This window comes from Zingiber officinale, chromosome 6B, assembly GCF_018446385.1.
Source record: "Zingiber officinale cultivar Zhangliang chromosome 6B, Zo_v1.1, whole genome shotgun sequence".
Lineage (NCBI taxonomy): Eukaryota > Viridiplantae > Streptophyta > Magnoliopsida > Zingiberales > Zingiberaceae > Zingiber > Zingiber officinale.
In genome coordinates, this window is record NC_055996.1 from 58,480,309 (window position 1) to 58,501,675 (window position 21,367).

Genomic DNA, 21,367 nt, shown 5'->3' on the forward strand with positions numbered 1-21,367 from the left:
CAAATAGAATGTGAAAAATAAAGAAATCTAAAAACGATTCCCCCACCTTGATTAGTGGTTGCACCAATTCAGAGCAGAACCTGCTTTGATATCACTTGTTGGATTGATTATACACATGAGAGAGGGTGAATTATGTGGTTTTCAAAAACTCGTCTTTTCTATTTTAAAATCAAAGTACGAACGCAACAGAAAAAAAATAGAAATCAAAAAGACAATTAAGCGAAGTAGAAACAGACACGGTCGGTTTACTTGGTTCGGAGCCTTCCGCGACTCCTACTCCAAGACCCAGGTCCCGTGGACCTATCGACAGGTAATCCATTAAAAACCTTTTTCGGTACCTCCGGAAAAGAGAATCGAGTACAAGAAGGTTGAACAAGTGCAACACACTGCACTTATCCTTTTCCAGTATTTAATTACAAAGAAAAATTATCGACACTTTAAAGATCAAAGTGGGGGTACTCATGTCGATGTCGGTCTGTTGGCCATAATCAGAAGTCCTCAGAGCAGTCGTCGGGCGCAGCAGCTTTGCAACAGAGTCGTAGTAGGAGCCCGGAGCAGTCGGAACTTCAAATGAATATGTAGTAGCTCGTATAAGTGTTGTTCTTCAATGCCTTCTCAAGACAGCCTTATAAAAGGCATAGAAGGAGCCTTCCATAGCCATGGAAGGTGCCTCCAATGAGGCAAGTTTGATCCCCGAACAACCCGGTGCTTATCCACAACTTCTACCAAACTTTATCCCGCAGAAGGCGCCTTCCATAACCATGGAAGACATCTTCTATTAACAGTACGAAGGCGTCTTCATCAAGCTTGAAGGCACCTTTAAACACTATTAATCGGAAGGCAAATGTGCTCCTTTGTCCTGTAAACCATCATTAGTCCCATAAATAAAAATAATAATCTGCAAGACAAATGTTAGTATAATAATAATGAGTAGTATTAATTAGTTCCTGTCCTCTCAAGACCAAGAACTAGTCAAGGTCTCAGCTTAGGGATCCCAAATGGGCATAAACTTGACCAACGCCTACTGTCCCTTCAACCGGGATGCATCCTCACTTGGTCAATCTCCTCTAATGACTTACCTTAACTTACTATTTTGTCAGATATCCGGTCAGCCCGTCGACCTATGTGGACTTCATGTCAGCTATCTGGTTGGCCCATTGACCTAACTGGACTTCTTGCTAGATATCCGATCAGCCTATCGACCTATCTGGACTTCGTACCAGCTATCCGGTTGGCCTATCGACCTAACTGGATTTCGTACCATTTATCCAGTCAGCCTGTAAACCTAGCTAGATTTCGTACCAACTATCTAGTCGGCCCGTTGACCTAGCTAGATTTCCTACACACTTAATCAAGTGGTTATATCACAACAAAATATAACTTAACTTATTTGTCATTCATTAAAACCTAAGTTAAACTGTTAGTGCAAAACTTCACCAACACATCGTTTGAGTATATACTTATTAAACAAATGAAACCCTTAGTTGATACAAAAAAAACTAACATATGTCTGCATAGAATGTCATTAAACTCAAATTTCCTATAGCTATAGGATATATAGTCCCTTTGTTTGTCATGCGTGAGAACCCTTAGTTTGGGGGAAGAACAACTTTAAAAATTCATCATATGGTAAACCACTCACTCAACTCATATAGATGTTTGTTGCACATAATAACCATGACTCTTAATCATTTCACTTTGAAACTTTACTATTTTTGTCGTGTATAGATTAACCATTTGAGTTTTTATTGACTTGTTTTTCTTAATCCTGATATGCTCATTCATATCAATATAGTCAGCAACTAACTCAGTGTATCTTTCATGTTTTAATGCCCTATTAAAATAGGTAATAAAATCTATCAATGAATTCTTATTTGAGACATACCTTTTGAAAAATAAATGTCAACCTTCATATCTCTAACTACTTGACATTCAAGCACAAAATGCATGGCTAAAATATGTTGGCACCCATTTGTATCATAATTCGTATATTAATGACAACAACCATTTTTCTCTAAGTTAACACACTTAATAACTTCTTTTTTAGCACCCACTTGTATCATAATTCGTATATTAATGACAACAACCATTTTTCTCTAAGTTAACACACTTAATAACTTCTTTCCATGATTTCTCAAATTCATCAAGTATTGTAGACTTTTCAATAACATTCTTTATGCTTTAATAGTAGTCGTGAAAAATCAAAGGGTTCAATTTATCTAAGAATTTGTATGTGACACAAACAATATCAATGTACTATTTGAGGGAAAACTTGGCCAATGGCTTTATCATAGCAGGATCCTGATCAGCGATAATCATGTTTGATGCACCTTTAGACATGACTTCTATAAAGTTCTTAACAGTCAAACAAAAGACACAATTTTCTCATGATTTATAAAGTTGTAACCAAAAATAATATCTGATCATGATAATTAACTCATACAAATGGTCAAAAATTAACTTATATTTGTTAGCATTATATGTCGTATCAAATATAACTACATCACCAAATACACTGTATATCATCTTTGATATATGGTCCATCCAAAAATACCACTAAATTTGTTATCTGAATCAGTCTTGTAATCAAAGAAAAAAGTTAAATTCTTCACTTTCTCAGATGTAAATAACTCGATCAATGTTTCAACATTAATACCTTTTGTTTATCCCTTAATTCTTTCTTAAAATTTCTAATATCTATTTCGATGCAACATACTCGCTCAAGCCCTCCATACTCTATCTCTAATAGTCACATTTGTTGACAAGTTGACACATTGACCTATAAAAATTATTGATTTAAAGATTTCTTTGCTGCCAAAATATTACGATATGAGCGTAACAAATGCACCTTTGAAGAAGTCGAGAGTGAATGATTATGGCTTTCCATGAACTTAGTGACAACCCAATTAGGTACAGTTTATTCCTTGACAGGTGAAATATTTGACATACAACCAATTCTAACTTCACCACATGTTCTGACACTTGCCCGTTGATCACCTTTTGCATGTTTATTTCACTACATTTGATTTGTATGCCCTTCTTTAAAGCATACAAATATTTTTCACATTACTTCATTTGTCATCTTATTTTTCTTGCTATTGTTTATCCTTGCGCTAAATCTTGCTTCTCATACATATTGGTTATATAACGAAAATGCATCCTCTATTGATGAGAATTTCATCTAAATTTATGGCTTTCGATCATTTGCAACTTGGGGAATATATAGCTACCCTCACCACCATTTTCTTCCATTGTTGAGGATATCATATTCTTCAATTATCTGAAGTTCTCAACTAGATCTTATTACAACACACAAATTCAAGCTTGTTGAGAAGAGTAGAGATTCTGCTCTGGACTACTAATCTCCTTTAAATAATACATGACAATAGATAACTCAAACAATAATATATCTCATATACTGTGCAAGTTGTTAGAAATTAAAGATATTACTTAAGCATTACAATTTAAAGAATTTTAAATCTATGTATTCCATAATCTTCCCAAATTAATTTTTTTTTCAGCATTGCAAATGTGCATACTAACCAGAATGTTGTATCAACTTTTTTTCATAGCTGCTACAATGATTTAGTCTAAGAGTGTTGTAGCAGGTACATAATCATAGTTGCTATAACGTGGTTAGACCACAATGTTCTGATCAAAGCACGTTGTAGCAGCTACGATTTCGTAGCTACTACAATGTGTTGGTCAGGTCTAAGTACGTTGTAGCAGCTACGGTACCGTAGCTGCTACATCATGTTGGTCTAAGAGTATTGTAGTAGTTACGTAATCGTAGTTGCTATAACGTGGTTAGACCATAATATTATAACAAATATGGAATTGTAGCTGCTATAATGTAGTTAGACTAAAATGTTGTAGCGGCTACGAAACCATAGCTGATACAACGCTATATCTGCTACGAATTGTTGCATTTGGATGGAGTGGTAAGGTGTTCAGGGCACGTGGCGGTAGACAAGTTCAACGAGATGAAGCAATACCGAGAGAGTTAATCGACGAAGATGGTGATTGGCGACTCTGCACAGTTGTGACACCGAAGGAAACAAGGGAGTTCGAAGGAGGTTCAAAATATTTGAATTTTTTTTATATTGAAAGGGGTTTAGAGTTTTTTAAATTTTGACCGACATGGTTAAAGTAGAAAAATAATTAAATTTGGTGACGAGGCACTATAATTTAAAAACTAATTTTGTATGAGTATGAAAAATTGCTAAAATAACTTTTTTTTAAAGAATATACAATATAGTTAATTTAACACTGTAATTTTAACATAGATTTATAAATTAAAGTTTAATTTTTTTACTTAAAAAGAATACATTGATAAAAAAAACTTTTATTTTTTTTAAAAAAAAGTATTTGTGGATATATTGTAAAAAAATTCATGAAAGTTCTCAAAATATTACTTTCACAATTAATTTATTTAATTTGGTATAGCATAAAATATAATTGATTAATTTTATAAAGTTTATCAAGAAAATCACTTATAATATTTTCAGTTGTTGTTCCAATATTAATTATACGTGTGCATTCTCTTCGTCGTGTCCAAAATTATTATTTTTAAATCAAACATTTAAATAGTTCTTTAGTGATATAAATAATCAAAAAAAAATTCTATAATTAAATTGATATTTCAAATAATTAAAATGATTATCAATTTGCCTAAAGGGCAGTCCCTACTGTCTACCAAATATCTACGATTGAATTTTTAACTATGATATATTCTAAGATATTTTCACTAGCGAAATGATAAACTTAAGATGTTAAAGTGTTAAATCACTATTTATATGTACTTTTTAAATTTATTTTGATGATGAATAAAATTTTTTATAGGATTAAATTCATCCTTAAATTAATCGGCCGGTTGAATATTTGATGATAGTTAAAAAAAATTGATTATAAGTTGAAGTATTTCTAAATATTTCTTTTCAAATTAAAGGGATACAAAACGTGAGACGTTACAAAATTAAATTATGAACCGATATCCTCGCGCTATTATGTAACAATGAGACGTTCCAACTCTTCTCAAACCGTTATAAACCGTCTCCGTTATTTTCACACTTCTTTCCTTCTCTCATCCTCTCTCTCTTGCTCCTGAAGCGCTTCGATCTCAAATTGCCAAACCCTACGATGATGAGGCGATCCTCGCCGACCTTCCGCTGTCTCCTCCGAGGTGCTACCTCCGGATCTTCCTGTGAGGCTCGGCGGTCCGTCACGTACATGCCCCGGCCGGGCGACGGCTCGCCGAGGCAGGTGACCTTGATCCCGGGCGACGGGATCGGGCCCCTCGTCACCGGAGCCGTGCGTCAGGTGATGGAGGCGATGCACGCCCCGGTGTTCTTCGAGACGTACGAGGTCCACGGCGATATGACAACAGTGCCAACGGAGGTGATTGAGTCCATCAGGCGGAATAAGGTGTGCTTAAAAGGAGGGCTCGCGACACCGGTGGGGGGCGGTGTGAGTTCCCTCAATGTGCAGCTGAGGAAGGAGCTGGACCTCTATGCGTCTCTGGTTCATTGCTTTAATCTTCCGGGATTGCCAACGAGGCACGAGAATGTGGATATTGTGGTCATCAGGGAGAACACTGAGGGCGAGTACTCTGGTTTGGAACATGAGGTGGTGCCTGGCGTCGTCGAGAGCCTCAAGGTATGCAGCTTCCTCGTTTGCTTAAGTAATCCCTCAATTCATTCTGTCTTCACCGGTTTAAAACGATATAAGGTCGTGTATGCTAGAGTTTGCCAGAATGACTTATTAAACGAATGGGAAGAGATAGACATCTACAATTCATTATGATATGCCTGTGTTGATGACTAAAAATACATATACTCTTCTTTTGGTTTACAAGATTTGAACTTTTTATCATCTTTCCCTTTTTTTTTCTCATTTCCATGCTGTTCTATTGTTGCTTTTGTATCACTATCGTTCCTTTATTCATGTCTTTGAGATGATAAACTGTCATTTGTTTGCCTCCGATCTGATCAAAACAGTTCAAGAACAGGTTGTGTTCAATACTCTTATAAATTCTAAATAATCGCTAATACAACAGTTCTTTTTACCCTTATTGAGATAGACACGATTGAATATTACTTTATGTTAGTCTATGTTTTGATTGGTCATTGTTTCTTTACTAGGAGAAAATTTATAAGGTTGATCCGAAATGGAAAAGTTAATATGTTATTGTGTTTAAGGTTAATATGGTATTTCTTGTGCTTGTATAAATGTTTCTAAAAATGATTGCATCCTCATCTCATATTGTATGGCTCAGATTATCATATTCTGTATCACAAACCAAATTTTGTGGTGAAATAGTAATTCTTTGTTCACGCTATAACTCATCATTAACAAATTCCCTTTCCTTGTATTCATGTATCTTTTGACTTTTCTGCACTTTACCAACTGCACAAGAATCCTAATTAGGATTTCTATATGAGAGCTGATTATCTCATTGTATTCTTCAGTTAAAGCCCTCTTAGACTGCTAATTAGATTTCAAAATGAGGCTATTGCAGCAATGAGGAAGTTTTACGATCATTGATTACTTAGTCTTTTGCCATCTTTTCAACTTCAGTCCATTTCACATTAATGTGATATTTAAATGTCTCTTATAGTAATATCAGATTGCAAATTAGTAAATAATGCTTTTATGAGGGTTCCATGGCTTTCAAAATTAACCAATTCCAATCAGGATTAGTCAAGTTGGGTGTTGTTCTAGTGAGTAATATCTACAATCGACACATAGTCAGCCAAAATTTGGCAAAAATTAAGCAAGAATTAAGCAAGATAGGCATCGGACAACAAAAGGTAATCAGGGATCAATGGGAGATTAAAGATTGTAGACAAAGTCTAGCTGTTTTCTTTGCTCAACTTGAGTATAAACTTTTATGAAAATGAGAAAAGCATAGTGTTGTAAATGGCAGTAGGCAATGGCGGGGCGATGAGAGATCACCTACCATGTCGGCCGTCTAGGCAGTTGAATTTTTTTTACTATTTTTTATACATAATATTATAAATAATAATTATTCTTTATAATATTTACTTTTAATAAAATATATTAATTAAAAGTTTAATTTAAATATTTAAAAATAAAAAAATAATTTTTTTAAAATATATATATTAAATTAATGGGATAATTTTATTTGATTTTAATTAAGTCTATTTAAATTATCCCAATCATATCAGGAGTTGATTAAAATTATTAATCTAAATTATTTAATTAAACCTTAATTTATGTCTTATCAATGCATCCTTTTTCGGTCAAGCGACGAGTTTGATGCGTTGCTAGGACTGTGCGACGAGTGCAGACCCGCCGCCTAGACTACGCGATACGTCTGAGCCCGTCTTCGTGTCAAGCGATGCGTCCGAGCGCTGAAGGGCTCGAGCAACGCGTCTGGGTTGTCGTCGGGCTTAGGTGATGCTTCCAAGTGTTGGTGCAGCGGGGTCGGCAAGAGGGGGGTAAATTGTCTGCACAATAAAAATACCCTCCTCGTTTCTTTCAACTCAAAAAATGTAATAATAATAAAGAAATAAACTAACAGAAATAAAGAGGAGATAGAAAATTTAACTTGGTTACACCCCAGGGGTTGTTAATTCAAGGCGATGAAAAAAGCTCAGAAAGATCTCCTTTTCTAAAGGCGGAGAAGCCTTTTTACACACTGAAAGCACTAAACTATTGTTAGGAATTTAATACTGAGTTGATTGATTAATTTCCTAGCTCCATGGGCCTTTATATAGCTCTTGGAAATCTTATCCCAAGTGTTGAAGGCGCCTCCAAGGGGGTTGAGGGCGCCTCCAAGCAGTTTGATCGGATAAAGCTCTATCTGATTGCAAACGGTCACGAAAACTGGGTCTGAGGCGCCTCCAATGCCCTTGAAGGCGCCTCGGACTGGTCTGAGGCGCCTTCAAGGTGATGGAGGCGCCTTTGCCTTTAATGTTGAGGGTGCCCTCAATGATGTTGAGGGCGCCTTCAACCTGCATGGTATAAATATTGCCTTCAACCTGCATAGTATAAATAGCTTCCAGCTTCTCTTTTTCCTCTTCTTCCGAAGCTCCGATTGCTTGGGTGATTTCGGCCAACCGAAATAGGGCTCACCCGAACCCAATTTCCGGCCTTCTCCTCGAGCAATTTTCCAACCCGGCTTCTCGTACCTCGAACGCCGCGCACATTTTTCTCGTCCACCGGTGTACTCTTTCGCAGCTCTTTCGTCCTTCGGATGCATCGAGCTCGTTGGCTCCCTTCCCGTGTCGTTTTTCTCGCTAGCTGCATCTTCCGCTCGACTTCCTGCGCTCCTAAATTCTTGCACACTTGGGCACAGGGATCAAATAACAAGCAGGACCTAACCTAACTTGGTTGATCACATCAAAACACCCACGGGGTCCAACAATCTCCCTTTTTTGATGTGCATCAACCCAAGTTCAAGTTAGGGAAACAAAATAGACAAATAGTAATTTATAGAAATTACTAAACTAACAGTTCGAGCATAAGGATTGCAATAGAATTTGCAACACAAGATTTTAAGTAAAAAACATTAACAATTCCCCCTAAACTTGTATCTATCCTTCTCCCCCTTTGATCACAGCAAAAAGAATGGGGTAATAATTATCAAGAAAAAAAATGATTTTTAAAATCCAAGTGCAGCATTGTCAAAATGATTTCTAAAATTTTTTTTTTAAAAAAAAATTTCTAAGTAAAACTTAGGTAAGACACTTTTTTGAGAAAAAGATAAATACACATTTCTAACTTCAAAAGAAATTTTAACTTAAAAAAAATGTTATTTGAGAAATTTTTTTTTAAGTAATAAACATTTTTCTTAAGAGAAAAAAAATATTTTGAAGAATTTAAAAAAAGATGTTTGAAATTTTTTTTAAATGATTATTTAATTCTAATTTTAATGCTTTTACCAGAAAGTTAATTAAACATTTTATTTCTATATTTTGGCTTCCTAGTCGTGGCGAGGCACTAGGCCTTCTTGGTTATTGGAGCAACAATCACTTCCTTAAACAAAGTCTCATAAAGAAATTTTAACATTTAATTTTATCGCTGTAAGCTCTAACTTAAAAAGAAATTAAACTAGCAAAGATTTTGGAACCCAATATAAGTTCCTTCCTATTGGATTTTTTAAGAACTTAGGGGGTACATAACTTTTGGGAACTTTTCTAAGTTGACCCTGGTGTTTTCTAATATACTAATTCAATTTTTCATAAATTTTAATTTTTGATTTTGAAAATTTATTTAGGCATGCATGATCTTTTTTTCAATTTTTCAATTTCAATTTTCAATTTTTCATATTCTAATTTCAAATTATCATACATTTCTAGAGGGCATGCTTTTGCTAAGTTTAATTTTAATTCAGCATTTTCTTTTTCTAATTTTGTTAGATTTTTCGTAAGCACTTTGATAAATTGAAAGGACTGAGTAGGGGGTTAGAGCACGTACCTTACTTACCTCACTTGGTGATGCTCCCCCTTCATCGTAGCCTGTGTTGTTAAAGGCGCGCCTAAGGCGCGAGGGAAAATGCTTCTTCCCATGCGAGGCGGGCGCTGTTCGCCAGGCGCACGCCTAGACGCGCCTCGTGCGCCTTTGCACCTCAACGAAGGCGCGATCGAGGCGCCGCGATCGATCGTGACCAAATTTGGATTTTAAACCAAAAAAAATTCCAAATCAATGTTGTTTGGAATTAGGGCACGGGAAACAGGAGCAGAAAACGCAGCAGAAAACGCAGGAAGAGAGGAAGGGAGGAAAAAACCTAAACCCATTTCCGTCCGCCGCCGCCATCGCTGAGTCGCGCCATCACTGAGTTGCGTCGTCGCCAAGTATGTTTTCCTTCTTTTTTCTGTTTTTTCTGTTCTTCACTTCTTCTCTTCTTCTTCGTTTTCGTCTGTTATCATCTTCTTCTTCTCTTCGCTTCTTCTCTTCGTTTCTTTTTCTTCTTCTTTTTTATATCTTCTTTTCTTCTGAAGTTCTGTTTCTTTTCTTGGTTGTGCTGCTGTCCGGTTCGTGTTCTGTGCTGCTGTCCGTCTCTTCATTTCTTTTTCTTCTTCTTCTTTTCTGTATCTTCTTTTCTTTTGCAATTCTGTATTTTTTTTTCTTTGCTGTGCTGCTGTCCGGTTCGTGTTCTTGCTGTGCTGTTGTCCGGTTTTGTTTGTTTTGATTTCCTATTTTTTAATTTTTGCAGGTTGTGTTTTTGCTTCCTACTGCTGTCCGGTTTTGGATTTTTTGGTACTATTGTTTTGTTTTTATTGGTTCGTATTGGTGTTGTATTGGTGCTGGCGTGCTACTGTCCAATATTTCAGTTTTTTACTGTTTTTTCATTTTTGTTTGTCTTTACTGCTTTTTGTTTTTCTTTGAAATGAACCTTTCTGTTTTTTCATTTTTGTTTGTCTTTACTGCTTTTTGTCTTTATTGTTGTGAGCTGTCCAATATTGGTGATGGCGTGTTGGTAGGTTTTTGTTTTTTCAGGTTGTAGGTACAATGCCTGAATTGGTCAAGTTTTGCTTTTAAATTGTTGGTACAGATTGTATTGTGTTTTTTTATTGTTGGTACCATATTAATTTAATTTTTATTTTTAATTTTTCAGACTATTTTCTTGTTCAATTATCATGGAAGGTAGTAGTGATACTGCAACATATATATCAAAAGATCCGGGATGGAATTATTTTCAAAGAGTTAATCCGGATAATAAAAATAAGTTAATTTGTAACTTTTGTCAAAAAGTTACAAAAGGGGGTATCTATCGTGCAAAATTTCATGGAGAAAAAGACAGAGAAAAGTAATCTTTCTAAACTTGCGACATTGGACTTTGAGGATGTAGACCCTCTTGGTGATGATATTGATATGGATGATATTGGAACTAAAGTTATGTCGCCGCCTACAAGTACAAGTACAAGTTCTAGATCAGTAAATATGCAAAAAAGGTCCCGACAAATAGGTCCAATGGATATGTATTTTGTTCCTAATGTACAAAAAAAAATGTTGAAAGTAGAAAGGGTAAAGAAAGACAAACTATGATAAATGAGGCATACAAGAAAGAATTGAGGGAAAAAGCTTGTATGGCCATAACTGAGTGGATGTATGATGCGGGAATTCCTTTTAATGTTGTTAACTATTCAAGCTTCAAAAGAATGTTGGACTTGGTTGGCCAATATGGTATAGGTCTAAAAGGACCTAGTTATCATGAGGTGCGGGTTCCTTTTCTAAAAAAGATTGTTGATAGTGTGACAAATGATTACATTAAGTCATGTGAAACAGAATGGGCCAAGTATGGTTGTAGTTTGATGGCAGATGGGTGGACAGACAAAAGGCAGAGAACATTGATTAATTTTTTAGTGAATTCTCCTAAAGGTTCGGTTTTCATCGAATCGGTTGATGCTTCTGATTATGCAAAGACTGGAGAGAATATTTCAGTTGCTTGATCGATTTGTGGAGCGTGTAGGAGAAGTAAATGTTGTTCAAGTTGTTACGGATAGTGCAAGTAACAATGTGCTTGTTGGTAAGACTCTATTTAATTCTTTCTTATCAATATGTTTTTTCTTATATATGTTAAACTTATCTACTTTTCTAACTTCTTTTGTAGAAAAATTATTAGAAGCAAAAAGGCCACACTTGTATTGGACTCCTTGTGCTGCTCACTGCGTCGACTTGATCTTAGAAGATATTGGGAAATTGCCTGATTTTAAAGCAACATTGAAGAAGGCAATGAGTATGAATGCTTACATTTATGTTCGCCCCGGCATGGTAAATATGTTGAGGCAATTCACAAGACAAAAAGAGCTTTGTTGGGCGGGTATCACAAGATTTGCTACTACTTTTCTCACTCTTGAAAGGATGCACCTACAGAAGCAAAATTTAAGAAAAATGTTCATTTCAAAGGATTGGACAGAGAGTAAATGGGTAAAAGAAGCGGCGGGGAAGAAGGTAGCTAAAATCATCATGATACTTAAATTTTGGAGCAGTATTGTGCATATTTTAAAGATATATTTTAAAAATATATGGCCCTTTAGTCCGTGTTCTGAGACTGGTTGATGGCGAAAGAAAACCTGCAATGGGCTATATTTATGAGGTTATGGATAGGGCAAAAGAAACAATTATGAAGGCCTTTAAGGAGAAAGAAGAGAAATACAAAGAAGTGTTTGAGATCATTGATGCGAGATGGGAATGTCAACTTCATCGGCCTCTGCATGCTGCAGGACATTATTTGAATCCAGAATATTTTTATTCATACACAGATTCAAATATCTGTGGAGAAGTGGTGAATGGTTTGTTTGAAACTATAGAGAGATTGGTTTCAAGCGCTGTCGAGCAAGATAAAATCACTACCCGGCTCTCTATATATCAAAAGGCAAAAGGGTTATTTGGGAGGAATGTGGCAATTAGACATAAAAGAGCATTATCTTTAGCTGAATGGTGGGAATGCTATGGAGCAAATACCCCAGAATTGTAAAAGTTTGCTATTAAAGTACTTAGCCTTGTAGTGCTTCTGGTTGTGAGCGCAATTGGAGTGTATTTGAGCAGGTATGTAATAAATATAAATGTTTAATACTATTAGTATGTTACTTTTATAAGTAGAAAATATTCTTTGTTATTTTATTATACTTATTATGATTTTTAACATTTTGTAGATTCACAGCAAAAAAAGGAATAGGCTAACTCAGCAGCACTTAAATAATTTGGTAATTGTGAAATATAATCGTGCCTTAAAATTTCGGTATGATGCACGTGATAAGATTGATCCCATCTCTCTGGCAGATATTGATGAGTAATGAATGACTGATGGGTAGAATGGATGGAGAAAGTGATAATGAAGAAGATGAGTTGGTTTTTGAAGGTGATGACTTAACATGGGATGTCGTTGCTAGGGCTAGTGGAGCTGAAGAGCCTGAATATTGTACTAGAGAAAAAAATATTGCATCCATGACCTCCAGTTCACATGTTAGGCCTAAACAAGTTGAGAAAGGAAATACATCTTCCTCTATGAGACATTCATCTCTAAGACTTAGAGATGAAGAAGAAGAAGAAAAAATTGAATTTGAAGAAGATGAAGATAAAGAAGAAGAAGAATACAATGAGGATGATCTTGAGCTTGATGATTAATTTGACTTATTACGCTTGTTTTGATGAACTTTGCTAGTTTAAATTAAAAAGTTGAAACTTGAAAGTTTGAAACTTTTATTAATTTTATTATGGTGTTACTTTGCTTGTTATATTTGATATTGATGTGCGTGGAATATTAATAGTTATCATATTCGACATATTATATGAGTGTGTCAATAGTTTAGTAGTCATCAACCTCATGTTCAAGAGGGGCGCGCCTCGCGTCTCGGGTTCTAGTAACCCCTTTGCGCCTCGGTGCGCCTCGCGCCTCTAACAACACTGGCTCCGGCTTCTCCTACCTCAGAATCGTCCCATGCTTCCTTCTTGTCCGTCAACGTATTCTTCCGTATGTTCATCCTATGCAGCCTTTAGACTCTTGCGTTTGGAGGACGTCGGTCTTCGAGACTTCTCCTTGTCCCTTTTCTTTAATTTGGAGCAGTCATCCTTGATGTGCCCTTCTTCGTTGCAAATGTAGTATTGGACCGTCCTTTTGTTGCGTTGATGCTTCTTCGACTGCGATCTAAATTTATTAGTTTTAACAAATTTATTCAACTTCCTTACTAATAATGTCGCTTCAGTTTCGTCGATTGATGCTTCAGAGTCGGGATCGTCCATCTCAACTTGTAGGACAACATTGAGACTTGACTTCTCTTTAGGTTCTGCAATTCTTGATTCGTGAAGTTCAAATGTAGAGAATAAACTTTCTAAAGTACTTACCTCAAGGTCCTTAGAGATGTAGTATGCATCTACTAAGGGCGCCCATTCTGGAGACCTTGGGAAGGCGTTGAGCGCGTACCGGATTGAGTCTCGGTTTGTTATCGATTCTCTGAGGTTGTTTAGCTGAGTTATCAGCTCTTTGATTCTCGCTTGGAGTTGTGCTACCTTCTCGCCGTTGTTCATCCGGAGATTCGTCAGCTGAGTCCGGAGGATGTCCCGCTTTCCTAACTTCGCTTTTGAAGTGCCTTCGTGGAACTCCAGAAATTTTTCCCAAAGGTTTTTGGCGGAGTCGTAGCTTCCGATCCGACTTACCTCTTGGGACGGCAGAACGTTGAGCAGGTGAAATTTCGTCTTTCCGTTAGCCATGAAATCGGCTTGCTTCTTCTTCGTCCACCGATACTCTTCTTTGTCTTTTAGAGCTGTAAAACCAAATTTCATAGTTAGAGGAATGTCAAAATCCGTTTAAAAAAATACCTCCATTCTTCTTCTCCATGTAGCGAAGTCTCCGTCGAATTTCGGGGGTTGAATGCTTGTTCCGGCCATCGTCTTGATCTTTGTGCTTCAGTTGGCGGTTAGTCCTTCTGAAGCGGTCTGGCTCTGATACCACTTGCTGGTGTAGCAGGGCTAGCAAGAGGGGGGTGAATTGCTTGCACAATAAAAATACCCTCCTCGTTTCTTTCAACTCAAAAAATGCAATAATAATAAAGAAATAAACTAACAGAAATAAAGAGGAGACAGAGAATTTAACTTGGTTACAACCCGGGGTTGTTAATCCAAGGTGATGAAAAAGATCAGAAAGATCTCCTTGTCTGAAGGCGGAGAAGCCTTTTACACACTGAAAGCTCTAAACTATTGCTAGGAATTGAATACTAAGTTGATTGGTTAATTTCCTAGCTCCAGGGACCTTTATATAGCTTCTGGAAATCTTATCCCGAGTGTTAAAGGCACCTCCAAGAGGGTTGAGGGCGCCTCCAAGTAGTTTGATCGGATAAAGCTCTATCCGATTGCAAACGGTACAAAGATTGGGTCTAAGGTGCCTCCAATGCCCTTGAAGGCGCCTTGGATTGGTCTGAGGCACCTTCAAGGTGATGGAGGCGCCTTCAATGTTGAGGGCGCCCTCAATGATGTTGAGGGCGCCTTCAACCTGCATGGTATAAATAGCTTCCAGCTTCTCTTTTTCCTCTTCTTCCGAAGCTCCGATCGCTTGGGTGATTTCGGCCAACCGAAATAGGGCTCACCCGAACCCAATTTCTGGTCTTCTCCTCGAACAGACTTCCGACTCGGCTTCTCGTCCCTCGAACGCCGCACACATTCTTCTCGTCCGCCGGTGTACTCTTCCACAGCTCTTTCGTCCTTCAGACGCACCGAGCCCGTCAGCTTCCTTCCCGTGTCTTCTTTCTCGCTAGCTGCGTTTTCCGCTCGACTTTCTGCGCTCCTAAGTTTCTGTACACTTAGACACAATGATCAAATAACAAGCAGGACCTAACCTAACTTGGTTGAACACATCAAAACACCCACGGGGTCCAACATCAAGATCATGCGACACGTCTGGACTCGTCGTCAAGCTCAGGCGACGTGTTTGGAAGCATCCCAATGGTGAAACAGCAACAACAGCGGCGGTTAAGTGTGGCTGATGCCCGCCTCAATCGTCATTTAGAACACTGCAATATTATAGTGTTATAAATGATGGTAGGCAGTGGCGGGGTGGTCAGTGACCCCCTACTCCCTAGGCAGTGGATTTTTTTTTTTATTTTTTATATGTAATATTATAAATAATTATTATTCTTTATAATATTTACTTTTAATAGAATATATTAATTAAAAATTTAATCCAAATATTTAAAAATATACTTTTTTTAAAAATATATATATATATATATTAAATTAATGAAATATTTTTATTAGGTTTAATTAAATCTATTTAAAATTTTGCCCATGACGAACCAATCATGGTCGGTCTCAAGCCCGAATAAAAGAGGAGAGTTGCGTTAGGTTGTCAGCCAACGTTAAAACTATGACAAATGTTTAATAAATGAAGTCTATTTAAATTATTTCAATCATAGGTAGAAATTAATTAAAATTATTAACCTAAAGTTATTTAATTAGACTCTAACTTACAACTTACCAACATACTCTATTTCGGTCAGGCGACAACTCCGATGCATCGTCGGGACGCACGGCAATTGCATATGCGTCGTTGAGCTCGGGCAATGCATCCAGAGGCGACATGTTCATGCCTGTCATTGGGCTCAAGCGACGCTTTCGGGATCGTGCGACGAGTCTGGACTCGTCGTCAAGCCCGAACGACATGTTCAGACATGTCGCAGTGGCAAAACAGCAATGGTAACAATGGCAGAAGGTGGTGAGTTACTACCTAAAGTACCACCTCAAGCAAAGGCGGTGTGGTTGATGCTCGCCTATCGCCTCGGCTACCATTTAGAATACAGGAAAAGCGAGGGATGTAGAGAGTTAGGAGGGGAGGAGGGTAGTAGGAGTTTTTTGCGAGAAGTCTTAAAGCTCTTCAACCAACTTTGTCTCCTTATATTTCCATGGCTTAAAGCACCAAGAAAAGAGAGGAGAACCACACAAACTCGTATTAAAAAATTGGCCTGTTCACAACCTTAATTTTATAATGTGTGTTAATTAATTTCATAAGATATAGCATATGTATAATTTTTAGAAGAAGAGTAACATTATCCATTTATTTTTTATTTTTTTAATCTCAGAACCACATCTTCATATGTGATATTGTAACACCCCAACTAGTGATTCTTTTAGCAAAAAGAATCGAACATAGACTTTTTCCTTTTATGCCCTAACTAAACGCTTGTGCTAGGTGATGACAAAGTTTTGTTCAGAACGCATTGCAAAGTATGCTTTTGAGTATGCTTATCTCAACAACAGAAAGAAAGTCACTGCAGTTCATAAAGCCAACATCATGAAGCTCGCGGATGGTTTGTTCCTAGAATCGTGTCGTGAGGTTGCAACAAAATATCCAGGGATAAAATATAATGAGATTATAGTTGACAATTGTTGCATGCAACTTGTTTCAAAGCCAGAACAATTTGATGTCATGGTATGCTTCTCCATTGTGAACTTATATCTTCAGCATTTTTTGTAGTTGCTTTCCTTCAGATGTTGTTTTTTCCTTGTTGTTCCTGCATTGGGTTTCCAAGTTAAAACGAATGCACTATGTGAACCTTTTTCTCTAGTTAGATGTTTCAGATGCTCCAGTTTGTATCTCAGATTAATGCTTGGATAAACAAAATGTCAGAATATGAAATCGGCTTGTTTTACTCCCTATAGGATCTAGGCAATATATTGTATTCTTAGTTTCAATTAGTCGACTTCACCACAATAAAGACTGCTTGTGACTTGACAATGATGAGAAATGCTTCTAAGAACCATTTCCCCCTTGAGCAAAGAACTATCCCCTTGTAGCATGAAGCCATGAACCGATCTAATTTCATATATTTGACAAAATATACCTCAATATATATCATAAACCTGCTGACTCTCCATGTTAACTATAGCTTCAACAGTAATTGACTAGTGCAGATTGTAGGAGGAACATCTTAAGGGTTATGTTGTTTTCGAAACATAACAGCTACTTGGGCATCGCTGAATCACGAAACATATGGGTGAGAAGAGAAAGATACAAAAGTAAGAAACAAAATTGAACAAGAAGCATCTGTTTTATGTGGTTTAACAAACTTGCCTAACTCCGCAATTGAGATCAGGATATGATGTTGCCATCAAATGTATATCATATCACCAGTGCCAAGCATGCCTCCATGTTACTACACCTTTCTATGAAATAATTTACATCTCTTTTTTTAGATCAAGTTAGTCTAGGGCAGACAATATAACTGTTTCCTTATCAAGTCAATGTGATTCTGTTTCACAGTTTCTGAAAGTTTGAATTTGGAAAGATTGGTCTGGGAACACCATATTGGGAATGATCATGTCAAGTTATCAGAAGTCAGAACATCTGGTTGGTTTGGCACAAAAACCAGGTCTGTAATAATGAATCAACAGCAATCAGTTTAGCAGAAAACTTGATCACAGCTACAAGTCAGGAATGCTACCAACTGACTTACCTTGAGACCCATGAAATTGGCCCAAGTTGATTGCATTAGCTCTGCACCCCCAGTAGGGGTGTTTCGCTCACTTGCATCTTCACCAAGCCCATTAGAGTGCTCAACCCCAAAGCCCTCTATAACTCATCAGACTGTTTTGTGTTTCAAGAAAGCTCCATAGCTTGAGTAGTTACACATCATCACATTTTGTAGCAAAGTTAAACTGAAAAAGTGGTTGCTGTTGACAACTTGACATTTAGGACATCAAACTTGATTATCTTACACTTTAATATTAATAGTATGAATTTTTATGCTATTCCTTTGTTTGATCTGTGTGTGTGTGTGTTACTCTCCAATCATATTTATTTGAAGACCTTGTCCTCCAGAACATAATGTTATATCTATGAATATATGATTAGTGTGGTTCAGTCACTAAATTGTTACTTTTGGGAAAATGTAAGTAGTAAAATGCTAAAGATGATGAGTGGCAAGTTGCCGAACATTGAGATACTAGAATTTTAAGGTGCAATTGAATAGACTCATTTAGGACAATGATTCTATTTTATTTTCCTTTGAAAACACATTTATTTCATTTCTATGTTGAAGGAACTTCATCTGCACAACGTGACTATTTTCTGCAAGGTTGGTTTCTGTCATCCTAGGCTCATGCTTAATCATCCTTTTGCAGGTCACACCAAATCTTTATGGTAATTTGGTGGCCAATACAGCTGCTGGAATTGCTGGAGGAACTGGAGTTATGCCAGGAGGTATCTTGAGATACTCACATGCAATCTTTATACTTCCACATTTTTTATCTATGTTAAAAAAAATCATTATTAGTTTTTTGTAAGTGAACATACTGTAGAGCCAGAGAGAGAGAGAGAGGTATCACTTGACCACACACAAGAACCTCTTCATAAGCTAGTGTTGTCGCTCCCTGCTTCTTACATTAGTGGATAAAACAAAAAGATTAGATCACTTGACCACACACAATTACCACGCACAATTAACTCACTAATGGCTCAGTAGATGTGCAATTTTAATGAACCACCAGGCTGTAAACTGTAACTTTAACGATATTCCATAGCCTGATAGGCTTCAATCTATAGAACCTATCTGGTCATTTTCAGTTTCTATTCAGTGATGTTAAGTTTCCCTGGAAATCCTATTTGGTGGCATTTTCTCTCCAGTATGGTATGCAGTATCTGTTTTTTTATTACTAGTAGCAACAAACTCATAGCTGACTGTTGCCCCTAAAAGTGCCCAGATATTAGTTTCTGGTCTCCAGTTTCCTGTCTCAGTTCTGTTTTTTGGATATAAGGGAATGGAAAACATGCATAACATGACTGACAGAGAACCACCACAATTACAAGGGAGGCACCACAACTACAAGGGAGGCATGACACGTGCCTTGAGGGTGGATCCCGTATCTAACAGGGATCCCTGATTTAGTTAAGTGGTAGTTGTTGTCACAGGAAGTGGTGCTTTTGTTAGCAGTTTGTAAGTGGTGACCATCTGTAGGATTGTAGTGGTTTGGTAACAGTTCTTTTGTGATGTCACTGCAGGAGCATTACGGTAGTTAGTTTTATCATGTCTCTGAGTAATAGCAGATGTTCTGAATCAGTATTTTGTTCAATCGACTACTACTATATCTGTCTGACAAGTTTCTCTTCAAATCAGTACATATCCTCAGCATCTGGAAGCCGCAAACTATCTTCCTTTCTAATTTTACATAACCTCGATTTTATGGAACTTGATAATTGTTGAGAAATAATCTGTGTAATAATCAAGAGGCATGCCACTAAGGATGGCACATGATGAAGTTAACTGAACGATCATACTCCTACAATTTCATTGTATCGTGTTTCTCCCTTGCAATTTATTGTTCTTTTTGGCCCCTAGGTAATGTTGGGCAGGATCATGCTGTGTTTGAGCAAGGTGCTTCGGCTGGCAACGTTGGAAATGAGAAATTAGTGGAGCAGAAGAAGGCCAATCCAGTGGCTCTTCTCCTTTCCTCTTCCATGATGCTGAGACATCTTCAGTTCCCCTCATTTGCTGATCGGCTAGAGACTGCTGTCAAGCGAGTGATCGCGGAGGGCAAATACAGAACCAAAGATCTGGGAGGGAGCAGTATGACCGAAGAAGTTGTTGATGCAGTCATTGCAAATCTCGACTAAGTTCTCTCAAAACAATTCATTGGAGAGCACATCATGTTATGAGGCAAAAGACTAGCTCGCTATAATTTTCATTCATTTCACGGGATAGTTTTTCCTGCATTCTGCAGGGAAACAGGATGGAGTTCTCATATCAATCTCTTCCTGCAATAATCATGTTACCGAATCATGGGCAAGGCAAAAGACAAGCTCGCTATTACTTTTACTTGTTTCAGCGATATTCTTGCAGGCTTTCTGCAGGGAAACTGATGAGTGTTCATTATTAATCTCTTGGTGCTAGAATCATGTTACTGAAACCCAGCCAACGTATTGTGCTCTTGTATTCTTGTTTATCCATTGGAAATAAGCAGGATCTCATCTCTGACTCTGGTTTATTATGTGCTTTTGAACAAGATAACTTGTGATGAGTAATGACATGGATAAGGTTTATCTTCTAGCTATGACAACGAGATAGAAATTTTAGGTACCTTGCGCATATGCAGTTGCTATTCCATGAGGTAGCTTTGGGTAGTCACCTTGGGTCACTTGCAACCCATAAGTTGCAATGTGTTGTATCATCTAAACCTTGCTAGGCAGGATTAATGAAAGGAGGCTAAGGGTAATTGTGCAGTGATTGATATTTAAAGTACTTATAAATTGCAAAACAAATATAAATTAACAACAAATTAGTACATATAATAGCATAGAAGTTAAAGCCAATTTAATTTAGTTTTAATGAACCAAATAAAATTTTAAACACGCATAAAGTTGCAAGTCATACACGAGCGGAACTATATTACTATGTTGTCCGGACAAAATCCATCCTCCTAAATTTACGATTCGCTCCCTTATATCTCCATCCAGGTGATTGAAATCAGAGCCATGTATAGTGAGTAGCATGATGAGTATAGTATTTGTATGACACTCAACTATATTACTACAATTTGAGTAGGAATATTCAACATGGGTGCATTTTTAAATATGTGAACTACTGTTACATCTAAAATGTTTGACACGGTCCATTGAAGTAAATTTTTTTATGAAATATCTTTTTAAGTTAATTTTATTTAGTTGGTCTCATATATTTAGTTTACACTGTTTAATTCTAAGGGCACTGATCCTTATGGTATCAGATATTTTATTTAGTTGGTATCAGTTCTATGAATCAACTAATCCTAAAGATGATTGACCTTATGAAAGTTTTTACTGTCGACCAATATAAATCGAAAAGTATTTGTGGAGTCTTATTCAAATAGCCAGTATTATTATTTATTAAAGTTATTATTTAAAGAAAAAATTCTTATAATATACTATAATTATGAT

At 36.9% G+C, this 21,367-nt stretch overlaps 2 protein-coding genes across 3 annotated transcripts; both read left to right on the forward strand.

The window, feature by feature from the left end:
- The first annotated feature begins 5,069 nt into the window (after window positions 1–5,069).
- Window positions 5,070–20,442, forward strand: LOC121992486 (isocitrate dehydrogenase [NAD] regulatory subunit 1, mitochondrial-like). 2 transcript variants are annotated; one of them, XM_042546906.1, is made up of 4 exons: window positions 5,070–5,655; window positions 16,649–16,888; window positions 18,580–18,658; window positions 19,794–20,442. In XM_042546906.1, exons 1-4 carry the CDS (start codon window positions 5,140–5,142, stop codon window positions 20,066–20,068), a joined length of 1,110 nt encoding a protein of 369 aa, XP_042402840.1. In that variant the 5' UTR covers window positions 5,070–5,139; the 3' UTR covers window positions 20,069–20,442. The 2 variants fall into 2 exon arrangements, with proteins under 2 accessions (XP_042402840.1, XP_042402841.1); XM_042546907.1 differs by having other exon boundaries at window positions 16,661–16,888.
- LOC121992487 lies at window positions 9,411–12,622 on the forward strand. Its single transcript, XM_042546908.1, has 2 exons — window positions 9,411–11,494; window positions 11,579–12,622. The coding sequence occupies exons 1-2, from the start codon at window positions 11,371–11,373 to the stop codon at window positions 12,025–12,027; spliced, it is 573 nt and encodes a 190-aa protein (XP_042402842.1). The 5' UTR covers window positions 9,411–11,370; the 3' UTR covers window positions 12,028–12,622.
- Window positions 20,443–21,367: the final 925 nt, after the last annotated feature.

What these genes read in the sequence shown, in the direction of transcription:
- LOC121992487 (XM_042546908.1), top strand. Translation starts at nt 11,371, where the DNA reads ATGCTTCTGATTATGCAAAGACTGGAGAGAATATTTCAGTTGCTTGAT. An exon ending in AAGTAACAATGTGCTTGTTG is followed by an intron (nt 11,495 to 11,578) that starts GTAAGACTCTAT and finishes CTTCTTTTGTAG; the next exon opens with AAAAATTATTAGAAGCAAAA.
- LOC121992486 (XM_042546906.1), top strand. Translation starts at nt 5,140, where the DNA reads ATGATGAGGCGATCCTCGCCGACCTTCCGCTGTCTCCTCCGAGGTGCT. An exon ending in CAGAACAATTTGATGTCATG is followed by an intron (nt 16,889 to 18,579) that starts GTATGCTTCTCC and finishes ATCCTTTTGCAG; the next exon opens with GTCACACCAAATCTTTATGG. An exon ending in AACTGGAGTTATGCCAGGAG is followed by an intron (nt 18,659 to 19,793) that starts GTATCTTGAGAT and finishes TTTGGCCCCTAG; the next exon opens with GTAATGTTGGGCAGGATCAT.